The sequence below is a fragment of the Poecilia reticulata genome, linkage group LG20, assembly GCF_000633615.1.
Source record: "Poecilia reticulata strain Guanapo linkage group LG20, Guppy_female_1.0+MT, whole genome shotgun sequence".
NCBI lineage: Eukaryota > Metazoa > Chordata > Actinopteri > Cyprinodontiformes > Poeciliidae > Poecilia > Poecilia reticulata.
This window is the reverse complement of record NC_024350.1, coordinates 19,459,946-19,480,663: the sequence shown is the minus strand read 5'-3', so window position 1 is coordinate 19,480,663 and position 20,718 is coordinate 19,459,946. Positions and strand designations below refer to the sequence as shown.

Here is a 20,718-nt window from a genome sequence, read left to right as displayed (position 1 = left end):
CTCCGAGCTGAAGCAGAAACGATACTTCAACATTTTCTGTCCTCTGACAAGTAGCAAGTCTACTCCACTTTATTCACCAAAAACATTTTTTTWAATATAATTCACCAAAAACTGTTCTATATTTTTGGAACGTTCGCTACGTTGAGCTCCAGTTAGCCGCCTTATCGCACTGCGCGAGAGGCAACTGCGTCATGCGTCACGGGCAAAAGGTCAAAGGTAACAAGGTGACCAGAGGGCTTATTATGTTGTACAAAAAAATAATAATAATAATTTTAGTACATGTTGTGTGTCAGAAGAGGGCTTAGAAAAATAATAATACAAAAAATAAAATAAAATAAAAATAAAAAAATTTACCAAAAGGGCACTTTGGGGCAAGGAGCAAAAAGGGCAGGTGCTCAAACTGATTTTAAACTCAAAGAAAAATGTGTACATATATTTTTCTTACAAATGAAAATCTGAAAAGTGTGGCATGCGGCAGTTTTCACTGCAGTTGCAGCTCCTTGTTGTTTACGGTTTGTCTTTTTTTTATTGACCAATTAGAGTACACAAGACAAACATTACAGATTTACAAACAGAGGTATTCATCAACAAAATAACCAATATGATAAACAAATAAAATAAAATAAAACGGACCTGCATGACTGTAGATCTGCCATGTTGTTTTGAGTTTCTAATGCGACTGTAACGACCCTTCATGCAGCCTCGGTTATTTCTGCTTTCAAGGAAAAGGAATTTCTCAATTATAACTGGAGTTTCACTTTATATTAAAACTGCAACCTTGCAAGTTATTTTACAGGAGAGCTTTGTGAGAGATCAAATGAAGCACAGCACATAAACTGGGAAATGGACTGGCCAAATTAGTTTCTCATCCACTGGGAATAAATGAAACAAAGGGCCTGCAAAAAAAAAAGAGAAATAACCCAACTTGAAGTTGAATGATGCACAAAAAGTGTCTAAAAGATGTAATACATCATGCAAATAAAGAAGGTAAGCAGATGTAGGAGATGGATGTGTTGAAATATGCCTCATTAAGTTGTCAACATGTAGACTGATTAGCATAAAGAAGAAATGCTATAAACAAAGAGAAACACCTACTCAGCCTGAGGCAAAAGATTGTAGTTTGTCTATCAGCCAAAAAATGAACATTCTCAAAAAAACAATCGTAAATAATCTTTTAAAAGTGTATCACATTGGGATTTTATGTTATAGACACAAACAAAGTAGAGCTTAATTGTTAAAGAGTGCTAATCTGGGCAAGATGATCTGAGTGAAGTTGGACCCGATATCTTCTTTAGATTAAACTAAAGGTTTGTGCAGCAGCATTGATAAATTAGGGATTCTGATAACAGCCTTTATGTGTAAGTTAATTACACACCTCAGAGTTAGCAGAACAGATGTGAGCTATAGCTGTTGTACTCGGCCTACACAGTGATCTTAAAACCGACATTTCAGTAGCTTTGCTGCGTAATTTTCTCTCCTCCTCAGGTTGATGGAAATTGCCTCACTTGTAGAGACAACTGGCACTGGGTCACCACTGGTAGCGTGAGACGGATTACCACACAGCTACATGTGGAGTCTCTGTTTCTCGTGAAGCGATGATGATGGGTGACAAGGTCTGTGGCCTTGAGGTTTAATGAGGATCCTCGGCAGGGTGTAATGATCAAAGCCGTCTATAACCCAGTCAACAACAATACAGTCCCGCTCCCAACTACGCCCTCCCAATCGTCACACTGACCGTTTTAAAGGTGACCAGTGATGGTTCCTTGAACAGGTTAAGGCAGGTTTATTGGCTATACAAAACATTTACTGAACAAAATTCTACTCAGATAATGAAATTTTAGCCTGGTCAGTTCTGCCTAGTTTGAGCTCCTTTCAGAATGAGCTGCTATAGGGCCTCTTGGGTTCTAAAATAGCTCTGAAAAGCAGAAGTGGAGCCTCCTGCACAGCCAACAAGAATGCGGCAAGTGGTTTCTGGATGGTAAGATAACAAAATACTTGTCTTTTCCAGCAGTGCAAACAGCAGTAAAACCAGCTGACCAAATGTGTTGTAGCTCAACTTGGTTGCTAGGTAACGGCACAGTGACTGCATATTTGTGATGTTACATTCTACAGGTTTTTGAAAGGGCAAATTTTCCAGACATCAAAAAATATTAACTTATCGCCAACAACCAACTGAGTGTTTTCTTTTAAGCGCTTAGGCTGTTTTTAGAAGCAGTAGGGACCCAGAAGGAAGTACAAAAATGTACAGAATGTGCATTTTTTTACAACAGATCCCCTTTAAAACCCCTCATTCTAGTTATAAAGATTAACCGGGAGAAATAATGTTTAAGACAATGTTCCCCAGAGGGGACATCCCACAAATTTACTCCAATGTCTGACTGTGTGATGTCCATCACCCATTGTACAGCACATACAGCAGTAAAACCAGCTGACCAAACCTTCTGGAGCTCAGCTTAGGTTGCTAGGTAATGGGTGGAGTTCCGCTGGGGTTGCTAGGTAACGGGCAGAGTTCTGCTGGGGTTGCTAGGTAACGGCACAGTGCCTGCTGCTTTGTGACGTTACATTCTAGATGTTTTAGAAACGGCTTGTTTTCCAGACACCAAAAAACATTAACTTATTGCCAAGAATCAGCTGGGTGGATTATTAGAAGCAGTGGAGACCCAAATGGAATCAGAAAGATGTGAAAAATGTGTATTTTGCATAATAGGTCCCCGTTAAAATTAAACTTCCTCTTAATCTGTGTTTTTTTTTTTTTAGAACCACTAAAGTCAGGAACATGAAATATTGAATTATTTCCAGCATTCCTACCATCTTTCTTTGTGTTTGTTTTTGTTACACAATGCAGCCAAAGCACTTGAAAAAAGGAGCAGACACGAGCTAGTGACCCGTTCTGCATCATTATATAAAAGGATTGATCCGCGATGGACTGTCCAGGGTGTAGACATCGGTCTCCGCTGCACAGATTTTGATAATGGAAGAATGGATTCAAGGTTAGAAACAAAAAGTTTCTTTACGAAGCGATTCATCCATCGTCCACCAGAACCGAGACTCAAGCAACAGTTTGGCTCTTTCTATCAGAAATCCAGAAAAAACTTCAGGCCAGAAGGAATATATTTATAGACCTTACAGCATGTTACGGATCTTACCATGGAAAACTTCAAACAGAACGGGTTAATCATCAGCCCTAATGATGAATTATTATGGCTGAATAATAATTATGGCCGTGTGTTCCAACAGACACGAAGGGGACATAGCAAACACGTGAAATAATTACAACTTTTTCGCCTACATACAAACTGGTATGTCTGTCAAAAATGGATCCAGTTAAATAGAAAGTCTTGGGTGGAGACTCATCTTCTAGCAACTAAAAACATACATCTATTTGAAATGTTTAGATCCATTTTTTATCGTATTATTTATCATTTATTGTGAAAAGTTCCTTATTATAAGAATTTTAATTCATTGTTGTCACGATAAATTTGTCAAAAAAATCTGACTAAAATGATCAAATTTCTCCCCTAATTTTTCCACAAAAGAATCTGAAAATATCAGTAAATTCAAAAATATGACTAAACAAAGTTTGTATGTGCATTTATTTTCAAAAAAGCTTAATTTAAACAGGAATGTTTTTCTAGCGCAATAAATCCCATTCGGTTACCTAAAAAAATAAGTAATAAATATTTTTTAATCACAATTTTCATCATTATTACAATAGTACTACAACCACTTGTTTTGCTTTTAGTGGCTCTGAAGAAGTTTTTGTATCAATCAACAGTGATGCTAACGAGCTCAGCTAGCTGAACAGAAATGTTTCTCAAACGACTAATATTTGCATGAACCATCTCAGTTCAAAGAGGGAAATATAAAAACTCCCAATATAAACTAAAATCAAACCAAAATAAAGTGCTGATGTTACATTTTTTTATAATTTTGTCTGTTTTTGTGGTAAAAGAAACAGACAAAAATATACAACTGACGCGTACCAAATCATTTCTGGTCCACAAAAGATGAGTTATTTGACGCTACAACAGCAAATAACTTCAAATTGTGTTGTATTTGTTTGTTTTAAGTTTCTTTTTGTTATTTACATAAAAGAAGTGACACGTTTGGGTTTTTTATATACATTTTAATAAGTGGTAGTTTAGTTTCATTTGAGGGATAAATATTAACTTTGTATCGTTTCAGTCAAGTTGTTTTGATTGTTTAAAGTTTTGATAACAAATTATTACTGAATAAATAAAAAAAATCTAATCAATTAATATTGATATGACCCACAATCTTTGAAAAAAGTTTCTTACAACTTGTTGAGTCGATGCAACTCAGAGTTAAGGCAGTTACGACCGAACCGCGTACAGCATGACTGTTAAAGTTCATTATGTCCTCTTTCAACTCATGTGTGCCATTTCTGCAAATGAAATGCCATTAAAGACGCAGCTTCAGACGCATATTAATCTCCAAGCGGCTCAATGGGTGGTGGTGTCAGACGCTGTAGAGTTCAGGACCAGACAAACATGAATGTTGGCAGCTTTAATGGCTACCATGTGAAGATGTCACATCGGATTCTTCGGTCACGGCATTTCTTAGATTTCAAGTTTGTCTCTTTGAAATGTTTGAAAATTCCTGACTCTCTTATCAGGTCTGCATTCGAACATGCCTTTGATGATTTAGTTAAGGTCACAGATAAGGTAGTGCACTGCTGGTGAGCCTTTCACTCACGTCTGAATTAAAAATGCCTTATCTCAGCCACAGCTGGTTTCTTATTCATGTATGATTTTAGTTGCGTTTCTTATTCTATGGAAAACTACAATTGTAAAATAGTTTTTTTTTCAACGTTTGCAGAACATAGACAAAGATTTGCACACATTTGTAATGGAAACGCAGCTGCAGCGCAGCCAGCTTGCAGGATCTCACCTGTCTGATTGCAATCAGCAGCTTCCCGTAGGAGTAGACGATGACGGCGAACGGCAAGGCAAGGCAGAAGGTGAAAAGGCTGACGATGTAGGAGACATTGTTTGGAGTTTGGGTCTTCCAGTCAACAGAGCAGGTGGTGCCGGGCCCCTCGGGGCCATAGCGGCTCCAGCCCAGCAGCGGAGGCACCGTCCAGGCCACGGAGTACAGCCAGGAGAAGCAGATCCCTGCCAGTGCCGGCCGGAAGTCCCTGCCGTCCGCCACGGTGGGCGTCATCATGGTGCAGTAACGCTCGTAGGACAGAACGGCCAGGGAGATCAGGGAGACGATGCCTGAGGGAGGCAGGAAAGAAACACATGTTGACCCGGTTTCTACAAGGTTTCCAGAATTTACCATGATTTATGTTTCTGTAGTGCTACAACGTTTGAATAGAAGACTGGACGGACGGACGGACGGACGGACAAATCAATGGATGGACGAATGAATGAAAAATTGATTGGGTGAATGAATGGCTGGCAGACGAATGGACCACTGAACAGATGGATAAATGACTACTTGAGAATGGATGGCTGGACGGATGAACGGGCAAATAAAAGGATGAACGGATGGATGAATGAATGGATGAATGGATGGATGATGGCTGGACGAATGGGAAAATAAAAGGATGAATGGATGGACGGACAGATGGATGGACGAACAAACCGACAAAACCAATGAAGGGATGGACAAATGAATGAATGAAAAAATTAATGGATGAATGGAGAGTAAATGAACCAATGAACAGATGGATGAATGACAACTTGAGGATGGATGGATGGATGGATGGATGGATGGATGGATGGATGGATGGATGGATGGATGGATGGATGGATGGATGGATGGATGGAAGGAAGGAAGGAAGGAAGGAAGGAAGGAAGGAAGGAAGGAAGGAAGGAAGGAAGGAAGGAAGGAAGGAAGGAAGGAAGGAAGGAAGGATTTTCCCTATCCTTTATTCTTTTCCAGGCTGCCTGAGATTCCTGAGCCAATGAAAATGCATTGCTATTTATGTTTATGGTCATTTTACCAAAACATATTCTCCACTTTCTTTATCCTTCATCTCTGCTGGAATAAATTGCCTTTTCTTTGTGTACATGGTGCATACAAGGTAGAAAAAAATGAAATTCATGTAACAGTGTTCAATAAATTAAACCTTAATGTTGTGTATCACGCAGTGTTCAACTACAAATTAATGTTTCTGAGCTGTTAAAAAAAACATTTCTTTAATTAAACAGTTTCTAAAGCCTTCAGTGGTTTGGGTTTTCCTCAGGCTATTGTCATTTTACATGGTTACACAACAACATAAATGTTTAGGAAACCCTGAGAGGTTTCAGCTCTCGTTAAACATTTACTAATTGTCTCAAAAATTAACAAGCTACAGTGTTTGTTCAATGCCTTTACTTAGATGAACAAAAAGAAACCAATAGGAGAAAGAAAATGTATAAATATTATGACTCCTCCAATCCTGCTGTAACAATCACCCACTGAGCTCCATGAAAAATAAAATAATAATTGTTTCACAAAGGTCATAATACCTGTTTTTTTTGTTTCATTATAAAGATTTTCAAATGTAATTTAATGTATTGTACATAGCAGTAAGAGTTCAATTAAGGCTTATCTTTAAAAAAAAGGGACTTAGTTGGCTGAAGAAAATATTAGGGCTGAAACGATTCCTCGAATGGTTTGAGTACTTCGATCACTAAAATTCCAAATTCCTCGAGGAAAATTTCCCTGATTACTCGATTAATCATAAGAATAGGCCTGTCACGATAACAAATTTTGCTGGACGATTAATTGTCTAAAAAATTATTGCGATAAACGATAATATTGTTTCAAGACCTTTTGACACTGATTTAATGGAAATGACTAATACATGCGATTTCCTGAAAGATACACCTTATTTTCAAAAGAACACGTAACACTGGAACTGATTAACTAAATAAAACAACCAAAACTAAAATGGGATTCTCAGTCTCCATTAACAAAAAACGTACTTGAATAAAACTAAACAACATAAAGCCAAAGTGGAAATAAATACTGCATTCAACCAAAAGAGAGCAGATTATGAAGTCTGTATACTATATTGCCCAGTAATCACTATATTTAAATAGAGAAAACGGGCACATCCTACCACCTGATGCAATAGTTCATACTACACCATTTTTTGCCCCTGTTTTCCCCTTATGACAATCTTATATCGTTGGCCGATCTAACCGATCATCCTGCAGTGTGTGATGTGTTACGGTAGATCGTCGATCTAAATCGGGTTTTCAACAGGCAGCTTAACGCTGCCTGTTGAATGTGACAGGTAGCCAATCAGAAAGCGCGGATTCTTCTCGCGCTTTCTGAGGGGAAATTACGAGGGGAATCCCAAACAGCTGACACGGCAAAACACGAAGTCCAGCGGACATCGGACATGATTTGTGGAAACAACATCAATGTTTATTCAACATTTCGTGCAAAGAATATAGAAATGACAAGCGGAGGAGTTGGAGCCAAATTGCTACCGCAGTAGATAAACCCGGTAAGTTTTCAGCTGTTCTTCGTTAACGTGACATAAATAAGTTATAATGATTTTCATTCAGTCAGGACTTTACGCTGACTCTAGCCACATGCATCACAGGTAGATTCTAGTAAAGCATTGATTAATGCCGGATTTTAAAATTAGTTAACTGGACTTGTAGCCATTATTTTGTGCCCATGTGGCTGGACACCACACGGCACGACGAACCTGATCGAACCGTTATACCTGGGATTTCTGTCGGCTAATGTGTCTCAGGTTTTGAAAATGGGCCGACAACTCATGTAGTGAGCGCTGGACATTAGACTAAGGAAATGAGGAGGGGAGGGTCAGTGGAGAGCACAGGAGCTGAGCCTTTTTTCATTTAGTGTCATCAAAAGAAAGAAAAAAGGCCGGAAGAGACGATGATAATTAAAATGAGGTCGATAGGTTTAATTTATTGTCTGATTAATTGATTTGTTTATCGCGACAGGCCTACATAAGAATAATCGATACATTACTCAATTACTAAAAAATATTCCATTACAACAGCCTTAGAAAATATTTATCCCCTCTTAGTTTTGTTTTAATCAAACTTTTATATGTTGCACCATATAAACTACAATAACCCATTGAGACATGACTGATTACTTGTCTTAAAGTTTATAAAGTCACCTTTACCAGTTGTAAATTACTCAATGTATTCCAATTAATGGTGGAGTTAATTGTTGCTGAATAGAATAAGTCTTAATAAAAGTTAATCAGACTGAAGTGCTGATTCAGAGGCACTTAACCTCGACTCTGCAGGATTTTAATCACAGATATTCACTTCACCTTCCTGCCAAACCGAGGCTGATGATTGGCTAAAAATTTGGCGAGGCTAGAGCATGCAGATAGGGTAAAGTACAAAATCTAAAGAAGAAAAATAAAAGTTTTTATCTTTTCAAAATGAAAACTGCTCTAATTATCGTTCTTTTTTTGTTTTTGCTCCCTATCTGGTTATATATCAGGATTTTTAACTGCTTCCATCCACTATTGTTTTGTCTAAATCTTTACACAATATGATTTTATTTTGAATCATTAGCTACAGCAATTTTTATTTTTATAATTACCTTTTTTTATTGAATTTGACTTCAATTTTTATAAAACTGTTTAGAAAAGTATTTGAACTGCAGCTGCTTTCTGTTTATGATGTAATATTTTTCAATCATTCACCACTACTTTAGTTACTGCAACAGAAAATCCTTTTGCACCTTTAATGATAAATTTTATTCTAAAACCAAACAAGTTTCAGATGGTCTAACTAACATAAATAAATGTGGTACTGGTAAGTATGGTGTCAGTAGCTGTGTTTGTAAATATTCCACTAATTTAAGAAAAACACAATCCCAATTGCCGTGTTTTTATTAATTAAGAAACAAAATAAAAATCCCATGTGGATAAATTTGTTCACATAATAATACATGCCATACCATGATCCTCAAACTACTTCCTGTTGTCTTCTTCTTCGTGGTTTTTGCCAGTAGTAACATCCGGTTGTTGATCATGTGATTCGTGTGATATGAAATATTTTTTAAAAAAAAGTTTCTTTCAAAAATTGATGTGTTTTGTATATTTCCACAATTGTATGATAAATGGAAACATCTTTTGTAGCAGAAATGTGAATATAAATATTGTTTTGCGTTTCCCTTTGCTGTCCTGCATGTTTTGGAAGCGTTGCTGCTCAAACACACCTGAATCAAAGAAAGGTAATCTTTGTAAAACTTGCTGACATGCTAAGGAAATCATTTGGTCTAACTCGATCTCTGGATTTGAAGATTACACAAAATGGAAGGAAGAATGCAATAATGTCATTAAAAAGACAAATAAACAAAACATAATGACAGGAATTCATTTAGCCATTAATGAGTAAACAGATCAGAGAAATATTTCTGTGAAACTTCCCTGCGGTGCTGAAGTGGGTGCTCTGTGTTGTGAAGGTTTATCTCAGCAGCCGCCGGTTTTCTATTAATTTTTGTGACGATTGCACAGTTTGTACCCAGAGCCTGGTGGGAATACGTGTCCCTAATGCTGGCTCTCATTCAAACACGGCCCACTTTGATTCTCCAGCATGCATTTTAATAGGTTTTTTACCCAAGGCCTGATTCTTCATCCTCCAACTCAGGAAAGGTGTAGAATAGATTTATGGGGGGAATGAATGACCTAACGTCCCTGGACTGAGTCAGCAAACTAACTAAGCATTTTTCATTTTGGCTGCTTCTTCTTTTATCTTCACCTCCTTTCTGGAGTTTTCTTCCATTGTTACATCTTCATTTTATTTCTTTTCCAGATCCTGATTGTATTTCTGACAAATCAGGTCGTTTGTCAAGTGTTTCCCTGCTGCTGCTTCCTCAGCACAATCTTACAACCATCTCCTGTAAATAATAGGTTTAGTGATTGATTCAGTGTCATAAAAGACTGATTTTGTTTGCAAAATAAAGTTAAAAGATTAAGTAACTACGATTTTAACTGCTAGATTTATTTGTCTTTATACAAAGAAACAACTGAGCTAAATCAATTTAGCTGCTGAATAATCTTCAACTAATTTTTACATAACAGTGTATTCTCATTCATTTATGTTAGACTGTCTTAAAAACTATGAGAAATAACAAATATTTGAGTCCTAAACCTTACACGCTATCTGTGAGCGGAAAGAAGAAAGAGTGTGAATACAGTGGACTTCCGGTATTGACCCTTTGCAACTACGTCACTTAATCTTTCGAGGCGCCATGATGGACGTAGAAAGTGAGGGAGGGGAGTCTTGAACAGAGCCACTGAAATTGTTTTCCAAAGTTGTTTTTTTTTTCAGTTTATTCATGGCTTCTACTTGTTAAGAGTCAAGCTAATTTGTTTGTTGGCTCATAGGCCAGTAACTATTTACGAAAGTTGGAAACAGCTAGCTTATAAACCGCACCGTACCTGATTTGTCTCCATGGTTACTAAGGTTAGACGCAACATTTAACATCTTTCTAATCATGTTTACTTATAATGTAAATGAACGTTAGTCTTCTTACCTTGTAAAAAGACGTCACGCGCAAATAATGGAGCCATATCTCACAGTTAGTCTATTTATAATAATTTCACTTTCTGTAATAAAACCGTTGTTTGCTAATATGGGTCCACACATTTGGTAAAATGAGCTCTTGGCTGGGAGAGGGGGGCTTTTTATGATGCAACACCAGGAAGTGAAGGAATCCAGCAGGCAGCTGATGCTGGAGAAGATCTGCAAACTCCAATAACTAGAAACTTTTTTATTGTTGTTTTAACTCTTGTCATAGTTTTAATTTGTTGGCTTGACATTTCATTGGTTTTGTTGTTTCTTGTACAATAGCATTTGTGTGTAATGATGCCTCAGGTGTGTACTTTATATATATTGTTAGAGATCATTTTTTGTTTATCCTGAATTTTTTTTTAAAATATTTGCATTTCTGTTCATTTTGTCAAGTATTTTTTGGTTAAATAGAGGTTTTTGTTTACATACCGTTGTCCTTGTGCCTAACTGAGGCAGACAATTAAAGGTTTTTTATTCAGAACACTTCAGAACAACACCAACAGTAAAAAACAATTATTTCTTAACAAAAGATTTTTCTTCACTAAATAATTGAATTGAAGCTAAAGCCGGGATTTTTCTTATATTTTCAACTTTTGATTGTGCTACAGGAATGAGACAATCATCACTTTCAAGGCTTTTTAAAATTTTAGCAAATGCTCTTTATACCAAAGACTTCCTGCAACTTTTGGACGATATTTCAGTTTGCAATTATATACATTTTGACAATCACTACATAGGATAAAGAAAAATTACACATTCTGCAGAATTGTCATTTAAACCTTTTTTTAACCAGTTGAAGCTTATCTATCCCACTGGAGGAGTATTTGGTAGAACATATTTACAAAGTGTTTGTTTTTTTTATCTTAAATGCAAAATATTCACATTTTTGTACAATTTTGGCTTAACTCTGAATATATTGTTCTTTCAGCAACTGGTCTTTTATGACTCTATATTCAAGTTAACGATTAATCGGTTACTAAATAAGTTGATAATTACTCTATAATTGATTAATACGATTAATCATTCAGTCCTATGTGCAATGTTGCAAAAACACACCTAAATTCCCTCATCAGCATTTCATTTGTGTCATTAATTTGATTTACGTATGTTGGAGAAGGGATCCATCTCAAAGTTGCAGGAAGAAGCAGGTCAAATGTTCTCGGTGACTTTATTGAAATTATTTTATCATAATGAGAGTGACCTAACCAGGCTGTAGTACAAGCCTGCCAGACGTCCAGTGCTGCACGCTACAATAACTCCCATGTTGTCCGAGGTAATTGCTCTGGAGCGGACATAGTTTTATTTGTGAATTCCCAAACAGAGCGTTGTTCATCTCCACTTGCGTAGGCAGAGGGTCAAACAACATCCCAGTTTAATCCGAAGCAGAAAAATGCATCTTTAGTCAGCCTGAAAGTGATTCAATACCCATTTTTGTGCATTTATGGTGAAATAAACTTTAACTGTAATTGCTTTGCTTTTAAGAGTTGGCTTTGAATTTAAGATCTATGAGCAGAAATTAAATGTTTCTTTGAGCGTTCTTCTGTTATCAAGGCTGAAACTGGGAACGCGTCTGCAGGCGAGCGAAATATCAGCGTTAATAAGTAGGAGTTGACTGCACCTAATGAACACGCTGCGGCTCAGTATGAATCCAAACGAGGCTTTTCATACTGAAGCTCCTCTGTGGGTAGCAATTAAACACAGTCAAGTTTGATCTCACTCCTCCAAAAGATGTTAAGACCACATTCAGATTTAATGCTTAAATCAACACCATCTTGACTCCTATCAATATCACGCAAAGCCTTTCGACCCTGCAGGACTTTTTCTCCAATTGGTGGCCAATTACAGCCATCAATCACCCCCAACTGCTTAATGAATCTTTGATGTTCAGCCATCTTTTTTCAGCGTTTTGGAAAAGCCGTTCCCAAAGGTCCCAGAAATCTCTGAAGAAGCTCATCTTTAACATCTTTTATAGTCTTTGATCCACATTCAGTTTAATGCTTATTGATAATTTCATCTACTGTTGAAACTAATCCTGAGGGTTAACTTGTGCCTTATTTTTCTGCTTATTCTGGAAACAAAACAGGTAGAAAGTTAGAATTATTTAGTGAATTTGAGGAGTTAAAGTCCAACAAAACCAAACAAAAAACTTTTTAGAAATTGAACAGAGATTAGTGAGATGTTCAAATATTGAGTTGTTGTTTTATAACTTCACCTCGGACCCGTCTAAATAACTGGATGTATCCTGAGATTAAATTAATCTATTTACTAATTAAGTGACGTTTAAGGATTAAAGAAAGAAATATATTTAAAAAATGTCCCCCTTTCTGATTTTATTCGCAAAAAAAGAAAACAGAAGTGAAATCAAAACATATCTTTCTTACCACAGAGTGGTAAGAAAATAAAAAGGAAATAAAAGTCGTAATATTACGACTTTATTCTAGAATTATTTTGACTCCATTCTCCTAATATTATGACTTAATTCTCATACGACTATTTTTGTATTACTACAACTTTATTCTCGTAGCATTATGACTTTTCTTGTATTATCACCACTTTATTCTTTTAATAATATGACTTTATTCTCATAATATGACTATGCAACTTTATTCACGTATTATTTTTGACTTTATTCTTTTAATATTTTATTCTTGTACAACTTTATTCCTGCAATATTATGTCTTTTCTTTCAGAATGCAAACAGATAAAATAATGTGCTGAAGCAGACCGATTCAATGGAAACGAGGCAATTTGTGCATCCTACCACCGAACAGATAAATGATGTTTCCAAAGCTTTGCCAGTAGTTTTCACCTAATTATTTTAGGTAGAATGACTGTTGATAAATATAATTTAAATACATATAAGTGAAGTCAATGTTAGATGCTGAACAGAAGAACCATGGACCTTACCAAGCTCCGCCCAGAAACGCCCCTCGAAACTCCCACGTGACTTTATGTCTCACATTAACAGCTTAGCTCCTATGTCTAAGCATGGCATTTTTCATTTCGACTGACTCTGCAGAGTATTTCTGAGTCAATTAGTGTAGCATTTCTGCCGGATTTTCACAAAATATCAGCCACAACAATGGACAAGGGAGCCAAAAACTTCATGTCATCTTCTTTGGAGGACATCAAGATGTTTTAGCCACGCGATGCCTCCAACATTGTGCGCATTGCAGCTAAATGCTACTGGTTGATCAGAAAAACAGCAGATCTTCAGACCCTCAGCATAAATATAGCTGTGGACAAGATCGCTGATGCCTGTTGTTCTTGCAAGGCTGGGTAAGTCGGACATTTGTGGTTTTGAGGGTTCGAATGTGCCTGGGACTTATACACGGTACTCGGTGCTAGCGCGGCTAACACGATTACAGTTTAGTAAAAAGCCTTTTCAGGTGAAATAAAATCTTTAATGTATGTCAGATACGGTRCACATTGCATATTGATCTGTTCAGCTAACGTAAGGCTGTAACAGACAAGCTTCAGGATGTAGAAGTTGTATCGGTACTGCCATTATGCTGTACTTGGCTAAAAGGTTTTCAGAAAGGATGTGTTTATTATTGACTTTATTTTTTTCATTCACTAAACACAAAGAAAGCAAAGCAACAATACTTACGCCAGCAGACACTTTGTTCTTATTGATCCTACGACGGTTGAGCTGCAAATGCGGTCKTGCACAAGCTTTAATCCAAGCAAGGCTTTCCGTTTCAGATTTTGGAAATCTGTGAATTTTAGTTCCACAAACACGATCAGGATACCTGACATCGCCTGTACAGATACCCCACTGACAGTGGAGAACCTTTTTTTTCGAGTCCTGACGCAAAAACTTTCTGTGGTCTGGTAGTCCACAATGTACATTAGCATGAGTTTGTGAGACGGTAAGGCACGTGATAGCTGCGCTGTGACGTAAAATGGGCATTAGCCAATGAAACGCGGCCGCTGTGGTAAGGTCCATTGATCTCTACTTCAATGCGAAGAAGATGAAACTGAGCTACAAATGTAAAGTGCTTGATGGGATAGATTTGGATATTTTAATGTACTTTCATCTGAAAAACCCACATTAAACACACACAGACCCATGCTTATATTTCTGTATCACAGGATTCCTTCAACGGCTGGAGAATTAAAGAAAAACATGAAAATAGTTTGAAGTATTTTCCAAATTTTTATTTATATTTCCAGATTTTATTACCTATAAGTCTATATTATAAACATAAAATTTTCCTTTACTGATTGAGATGTAAAAGATGAACATAGTTTATTATAATTTTAATGTATTTTCTTGTTGTTTATCACATTTTTTCCATAAGGTTATTGTCACATACAGTGAGGCTCAAAGACACCCAAACGTTTAATAAAAACGAAAAAAAGTAAAATTCTTGCTTTAAAAGTTAGTTAAAAAGTTGGAGTTTACTGACATCTGTATTCATCTGTAATCCTCCCCTGCCAGTTACTGGTTACTGCGGTAACCACCAACTGTCAAAAGCAGACATGACGTAACTTCTAGACCGACAAACACCAGAAGAAAATTACTTTTTGATTAAACAAAATGAATTCAAAGGGTAAAATAAACTAATTTAGACAAACTTACGTCGAAGGTTCAATCATGGCCACCTCTCTAATTAATATCTACTTAATCTCAAGGTAACAAGTAATCAGATTAGGTACCATAACTACGCAGATGATGCACAGCTCTACATTACGATGCCACTATGTGACTCTGAACCCGTCCAATCACTGAACAGATAAATGTGTGTATGTGCCATAACATTCTTCAGCTGAACAGAAACAAAACTGAAATTATTATATTTGGACCTAAAAAGATCAGCTTCAGTTGAGATCTATAGCTGGAAACTACAGATCAGGCCTGAAATCTGGCCTGAACATTCAGAGACACATAAAGACAGTGACAAAGTTGGCCTTCTATCACTTATTTAAAGAATTAAAGGTCAAATGAGCCAACAAGATCTATAGAAACTCATCCATGCGTTTATTTTTAGTTTCATTTATTACTGCACCAGATCTGCCTAAAAAAAAAATCAATCTTCCAACTGCAGCTGATCCAGAACGCTGCTGCTGGTGTTCTGACTAAAACCAGGAAGTTAAAGCACATCATCCAGTTGTAAAGTCCTTCCACTGGCTCCCTGTAGCTCAGAGAATAGACTTTAAAATACTGTTGTTAGTTTAAAAATCACTGAAACGGCTTAGCACCACTTTGGAGACGAGGTCTAAATGGCCATCCCGGCGCGCATTCTTTCTCTTCTCAGTGTGTCAGAGCTCGCTATGAAGCCATGCAGCGATCGCTAGCAAAACTACTACTAACCCTACACACATCACGAACTCTAACTAATACACTTAGTCTAAAAAACCCATCGAAACACTCTTTGTAAAATTCATAGCATCGCTGCGCCCTAGTCTCTTGCCGTATCCAAACCCCCCTCTCCCCCTCTCTCTCCGCGTGTCTCCGTTCTACCTAGCAACAGACCGTCAACACATTTTCATTGGTTGTTAAAAAATGTGGTACATTTAGACCCCACAAAATAAGGCGGAAATGATCGATCATATTCCTGGCTTTATTTTGAAGTAAATAACCACAAAACCAATATAAAAACATAACTTTTATAAAGTTTGAAGTCTGTGTTGTCCAACAGAGTTGAAATGAAAACTGTATGCGTCCGTGTTACGAAGCCTTATAAATGCGTCACATGCTTTTACGCCCCGTGGAGGGCAGCGACTGCACAGGGTTTTAAAGATCTGCTGTCGTTGTATCAACCTTCCAGGCCTCTCAGATCATTGTGTAAAATGATTATTTTTGATAATTTCCTCTAATTTAAGACCAATAACAGATTAAACTCACAAACTTATTTTCACATTCCAGAAAGTGAAGTGGTAATTAATGCGAGAGCAATGATATAAATAAAGAGCAGTCTCTATTCAAAGGAGGATTGATTGTTAAAGCCTCTTTAAGAACAAGCAGAGCAGATCAGAAGTGAGAACCCCGATCAGGTCGGCAGGGTCAGGCCTCCGTCACGTCATCGCTCGCCTTCAGCTTACATCGCTCCAGTGGCTGGAAAATCCAGAAGCCACGTCAATAAATCCCGCGCAGTAATTACACTGACTGTCCTCAAATCTACAGGCTTACAAGTCTTGATTTTTATTGGGTTGGGTCGACAAATTTCAACACATCCTCAGAGGATCCAGCCAGAGCTAATCTATTAAAGATGAGGTTCAGAAATGCTTTTTCTGTGTTTTATTTTAGCGTGCATCTCCTCTATGAATGGCATTACGTGCCTTTATGTACCTCTGGGATTAAAACTGAATGATTAAATTTGCTTTCTGTTCAACGAAGTTCAGTTTCCAAGTTTGGTTCACTGAACTGCACTTTAAGCCTTTGTTTATTTTTATTTATGATATATTTATTGGGTTATGTTGGACACATTCTGTCTTGATAATGTAGAATACCAAAGAGGTGTCAGTAGTTTTTCATTATCCATATAATTGCACAATTTGACATTTCGAAAATAAGTTTGCTTAATGGAAACACAGCAATTAAAAAAAAAACTTTTTTGATGAAATGTTTTGCGGCTAACAAGAGGTGTTTTTTCCCCGACTGTATCAAAATTGATTTATTTTGCAAAACTGCAATGGAAACACTTTTTTCACATCACACCAGTCATGTGATCAACAACCGGATGTTATTACTATTGTTATTGTTAGTATAAATGATGAAGAAGACGACAGGAAATGGTCAGAGGATGATGATCACGTAGCACATCTCAATGATTTATCACAGGAACAAACTTAATCATGTTTGATTTTAGGTGTGTTTCTTATTTAATGGAGACACCAAAATTGTAAAATTATCTCTATTAGGCATTAGCAGAATATCAACAAAGTTTTGTGCACATTTGTAATGTAAACGCAGCTATTCAGTCAGAGGCTTCTTCAAATTCGTTGCAGTACAGACTGCTACAGGAGATGTTTCCTACCCACAGCTATTACCATCTATAATAACTCTTTAACTCAGTATGTAACTTCTATAAAAACATCTTGTTCTACATATTTGTTGAAACTATGACTCTTGTAACAGTATGAGACAGATAATCTGTGACAAAAATTGTGCTCCTCTGCCTTTTCCCAGTGCTAACTAGAAACAACCAATCAGAGCTAGGAGGCGGGTCTTAGCTCTTTCAATGCCGTTTTCCCCTATGATGCAATGTCTACCAGTGATGGCAGATAAACAGTTTTCCTGTAACGGTAAGTTATTTCTCTGCCATTAGAACAGTGAGCAGGGGTTACACAAGATTGATTGACAGCGCTTAGACCCTCCTCCTGAATCTGATTGGTTGGTTGCAACGCTTTTCCTCAATAGTAGCTCAGGAAGGAGGTGGAGGAGATCAAACTTTTCACTGATTATCTGTCTCAAACTGCGTTTCTGTTACAAATGTGCTCAAAACTTTGTCAATATTCTAATGTAAAATATCAATTTCACAATTGCAGTGTGTCCCTTAAATAAAAAATTTAATTAAAATCCCACATGAATAAACTTGTTCACGTGATAAGCCGTTTAAAAAACAGTAACATAAGATATTCATGTTTCAGTCATGATGTCATCCAGGCTTAGGAGCGACAAACCCTTTATATTGAGAGCAACTACGTTTGCTGAAATTGTAGTTGGCTATTTTACATCAGGGCTACGGATTCAACACGTTGGAATGACACACAGGTTTTATGAACTGTGTGAGGCTGTGAGAGATCTGCGGAGCCAGATCGTCTGAGAAAAATAAACAAAACAAAACAAACCATCATCATCCTCCTACTTCCTGTTGTCTTCTTCGTTGTTTTCTCCAGTAGTAACATCCAGCTGTTGGTCACGTGACTTGTGTGATGCGAAAAAAGCAGATTATGATTGTCAATATTCTAATGTTGAGAAAATCAAATTAAGATCACACATGACTAAATTTGCTCTCGTTTTCGCCAATATTAACGTCCAACTGTTGATCAGTGACTCGTGTGAAAAAAACATGTTTTCCGATATTGCTGAAAAATTACCTCATCCTTGCGAGAAAAAAAAATTCCCAAGAAAACATAAGTTTTTCTTTTAAATTGGCATGTTTCCATTAAATTTGTTTTGTAATTTCAATCTGAACAATTCTATGGTTAATAAAAACAGATTATACTGTCATGACATGGTGACATTTTTTTACAAATATGAGATTTAAAAAAATAAAATAAAAGTTACATATTGCAGCTTTAACTAAATGCGCTAATTTCCTTCTTCTTTTTTTTTGATAACCAATTAAATATTTTTGAATTTAAAAAAAAACAGGTGAATATTTAAGACGCTCCTTTCGGAAGACCTGGTTCTCAATAAGCAGCTACAATAATCTGGAACATTTATTCACACAGAAATCCTAATAAAGAAGTATTCTTACCCAGACACGCGTTTATGAAGCCGTACCAAACGCATCCAGCGCGTCCGATCAGCCACCGCCCCTGGGTGCTGGCCGCGAAGCTGAACGGGGTCCCCAGCACGCTGACCAGCAGGTCGCTCACCGAGATGCTCACCAGCAGCAGGTTCATGGGCGTGCGCAAAGCCCGGTACCGGCAGAACAGCGCCAGCACCAGGAAGTTACTGAGGAAGCCCAGCGTGCCGATGCAGCCCAGGCACACCGCCACCACCAGGTGCCCCGTCGGACTCAGGGAGGGCGCCGGCACTGAGCCCGGAACCGCTCCGCTCGCCTCCGTCGTCGCTTCCCCGGGACACCGCGCACAGCTCAGGCTCGCGTTGGAAGCGATCATACCGGGAAGTTTGGACCAGAGGAGAAGTTTGCACCCATCCGGGTCTCGGTCAGCGCATCCGGAGAGGAGATGGCGCACCGCGGTTGTTTGCGCGCATCGTGCACACAGGTGTTCCTGCTCAGCGGAGCAAAGTGTCCAATGAGGGAGGACTCAGAGAGGACATGGAGGTGATCCGGAGAGCCGCCCCCCAACCCGCTTCACATTCAGCTGTGCGCTTCTGCTTTTATCGCCAACTGCGCCTTTTAACGCGCCGGGGGACGAAACTCAACAGGAGGCGGCGCCGGAGCGCAGTCTGCGCCACAGTGTTTGGAGGCAGATTCAGCGGCTCTGGGAGCCTGACGAGTCAGGAGACAATTAGAGAGAGGATGAAGAGCAGAAAGACAAGGGGCTCTGATGGGTTTCATTACAGTACATTCATGCGGTTATCATATAAAAAAACAGTAGATAGTAGTAGTCAAAAATTATCTAGAAAAAAATTTCTGAGCTCCAAAAGTTCAAAATTTGTGAGAAAAGAATTACAGACACTTTGATATCTACAAAAACGACATTTCTGAGCATGAAAAGTCAAAAATTTGCAAGAAAAATAACACGAAATTTGGAGATTTATTTAAGAATATTTTAAAAACATAAAATTCTTTTTGGGCTAAGATTAAAAAATATGGGAGGAAAAAAAATCTGAAATGCTGAAATTGATCTCAAAAAGTTTCTAGAAAAAAAATGTCTGAGCTCCAAAAGTTAAAAATGTGTGAGGAAAAAAGGGCAGACATGTTGAGAAGAATTCTAGAAAAAAAGGAGGATATTTCTGAGCTTCAAAAGATTGCAAGAAAAAAGAACAAGAAATTTGTCTAAGATATTTTATTTTTTTAGATTAATCTCAAAATTTTCTAGAACAAGAAAATCTCTGAGCTTGAAAAGTCAAAAATTTGTGAGAGATTAATTTTAGAAATTTTCTATAAAGAACAAAACAAACAATGACATGTTTACAAAATGTGAAAATTTACAAGAAAAAAAAAATATCCAAATTTTGAGATTAATCTCAAAAATTAAAAAGTAAAAAATTTCTGAGCTCCAAAGGTCGGAAATTTGTGGAAAAACTCAGTAGTAGAACAGCAAAAATAAAAATAAAAAAATCAGGTTTTGAAATTCAGAAATTTCCACCTTTCTTTTCTAGAAAATTCCGACTCAGATTAATCACTATTAATACGATTGTTTCCCATACTTTGGATCGATATTCTTTGCAGTAACTTTGTGAATGGTTAAAGTTCAACACTTCGGTTTTTACTACACTGACGTCTTTATCACCAGCTTAAGTTTAACTTCTGTCAAACTGAGTTACAGACTGTATAACTAAAATTACTATTTTTGTAGACATGAACAAAAAATAAAA

The 20,718-nt window shown here is 37.3% G+C and overlaps 1 protein-coding gene across 2 annotated transcripts in view; it reads right to left on the bottom strand.

Moving 5' to 3' along the window:
- The window catches only part of tmtopsb (teleost multiple tissue opsin b), a 49,234-nt gene extending 29,338 nt beyond the window's left edge, over positions 1–19,896 (bottom strand). For both annotated transcript variants that reach the window (XM_008396477.2, XM_008396478.2), the window contains exons 1-2: positions 18,965–19,896; positions 4,912–5,240 (exon numbers count right to left, since the gene is read on the bottom strand). In XM_008396477.2, the coding sequence (XP_008394699.1) occupies positions 4,912–5,240; positions 18,965–19,331 (696 nt within the window). In that variant the 5' untranslated portion in view covers positions 19,332–19,896. The remainder of the gene's footprint in view (positions 1–4,911; positions 5,241–18,964) is intronic.
- Positions 19,897–20,718: the final 822 nt, after the last annotated feature.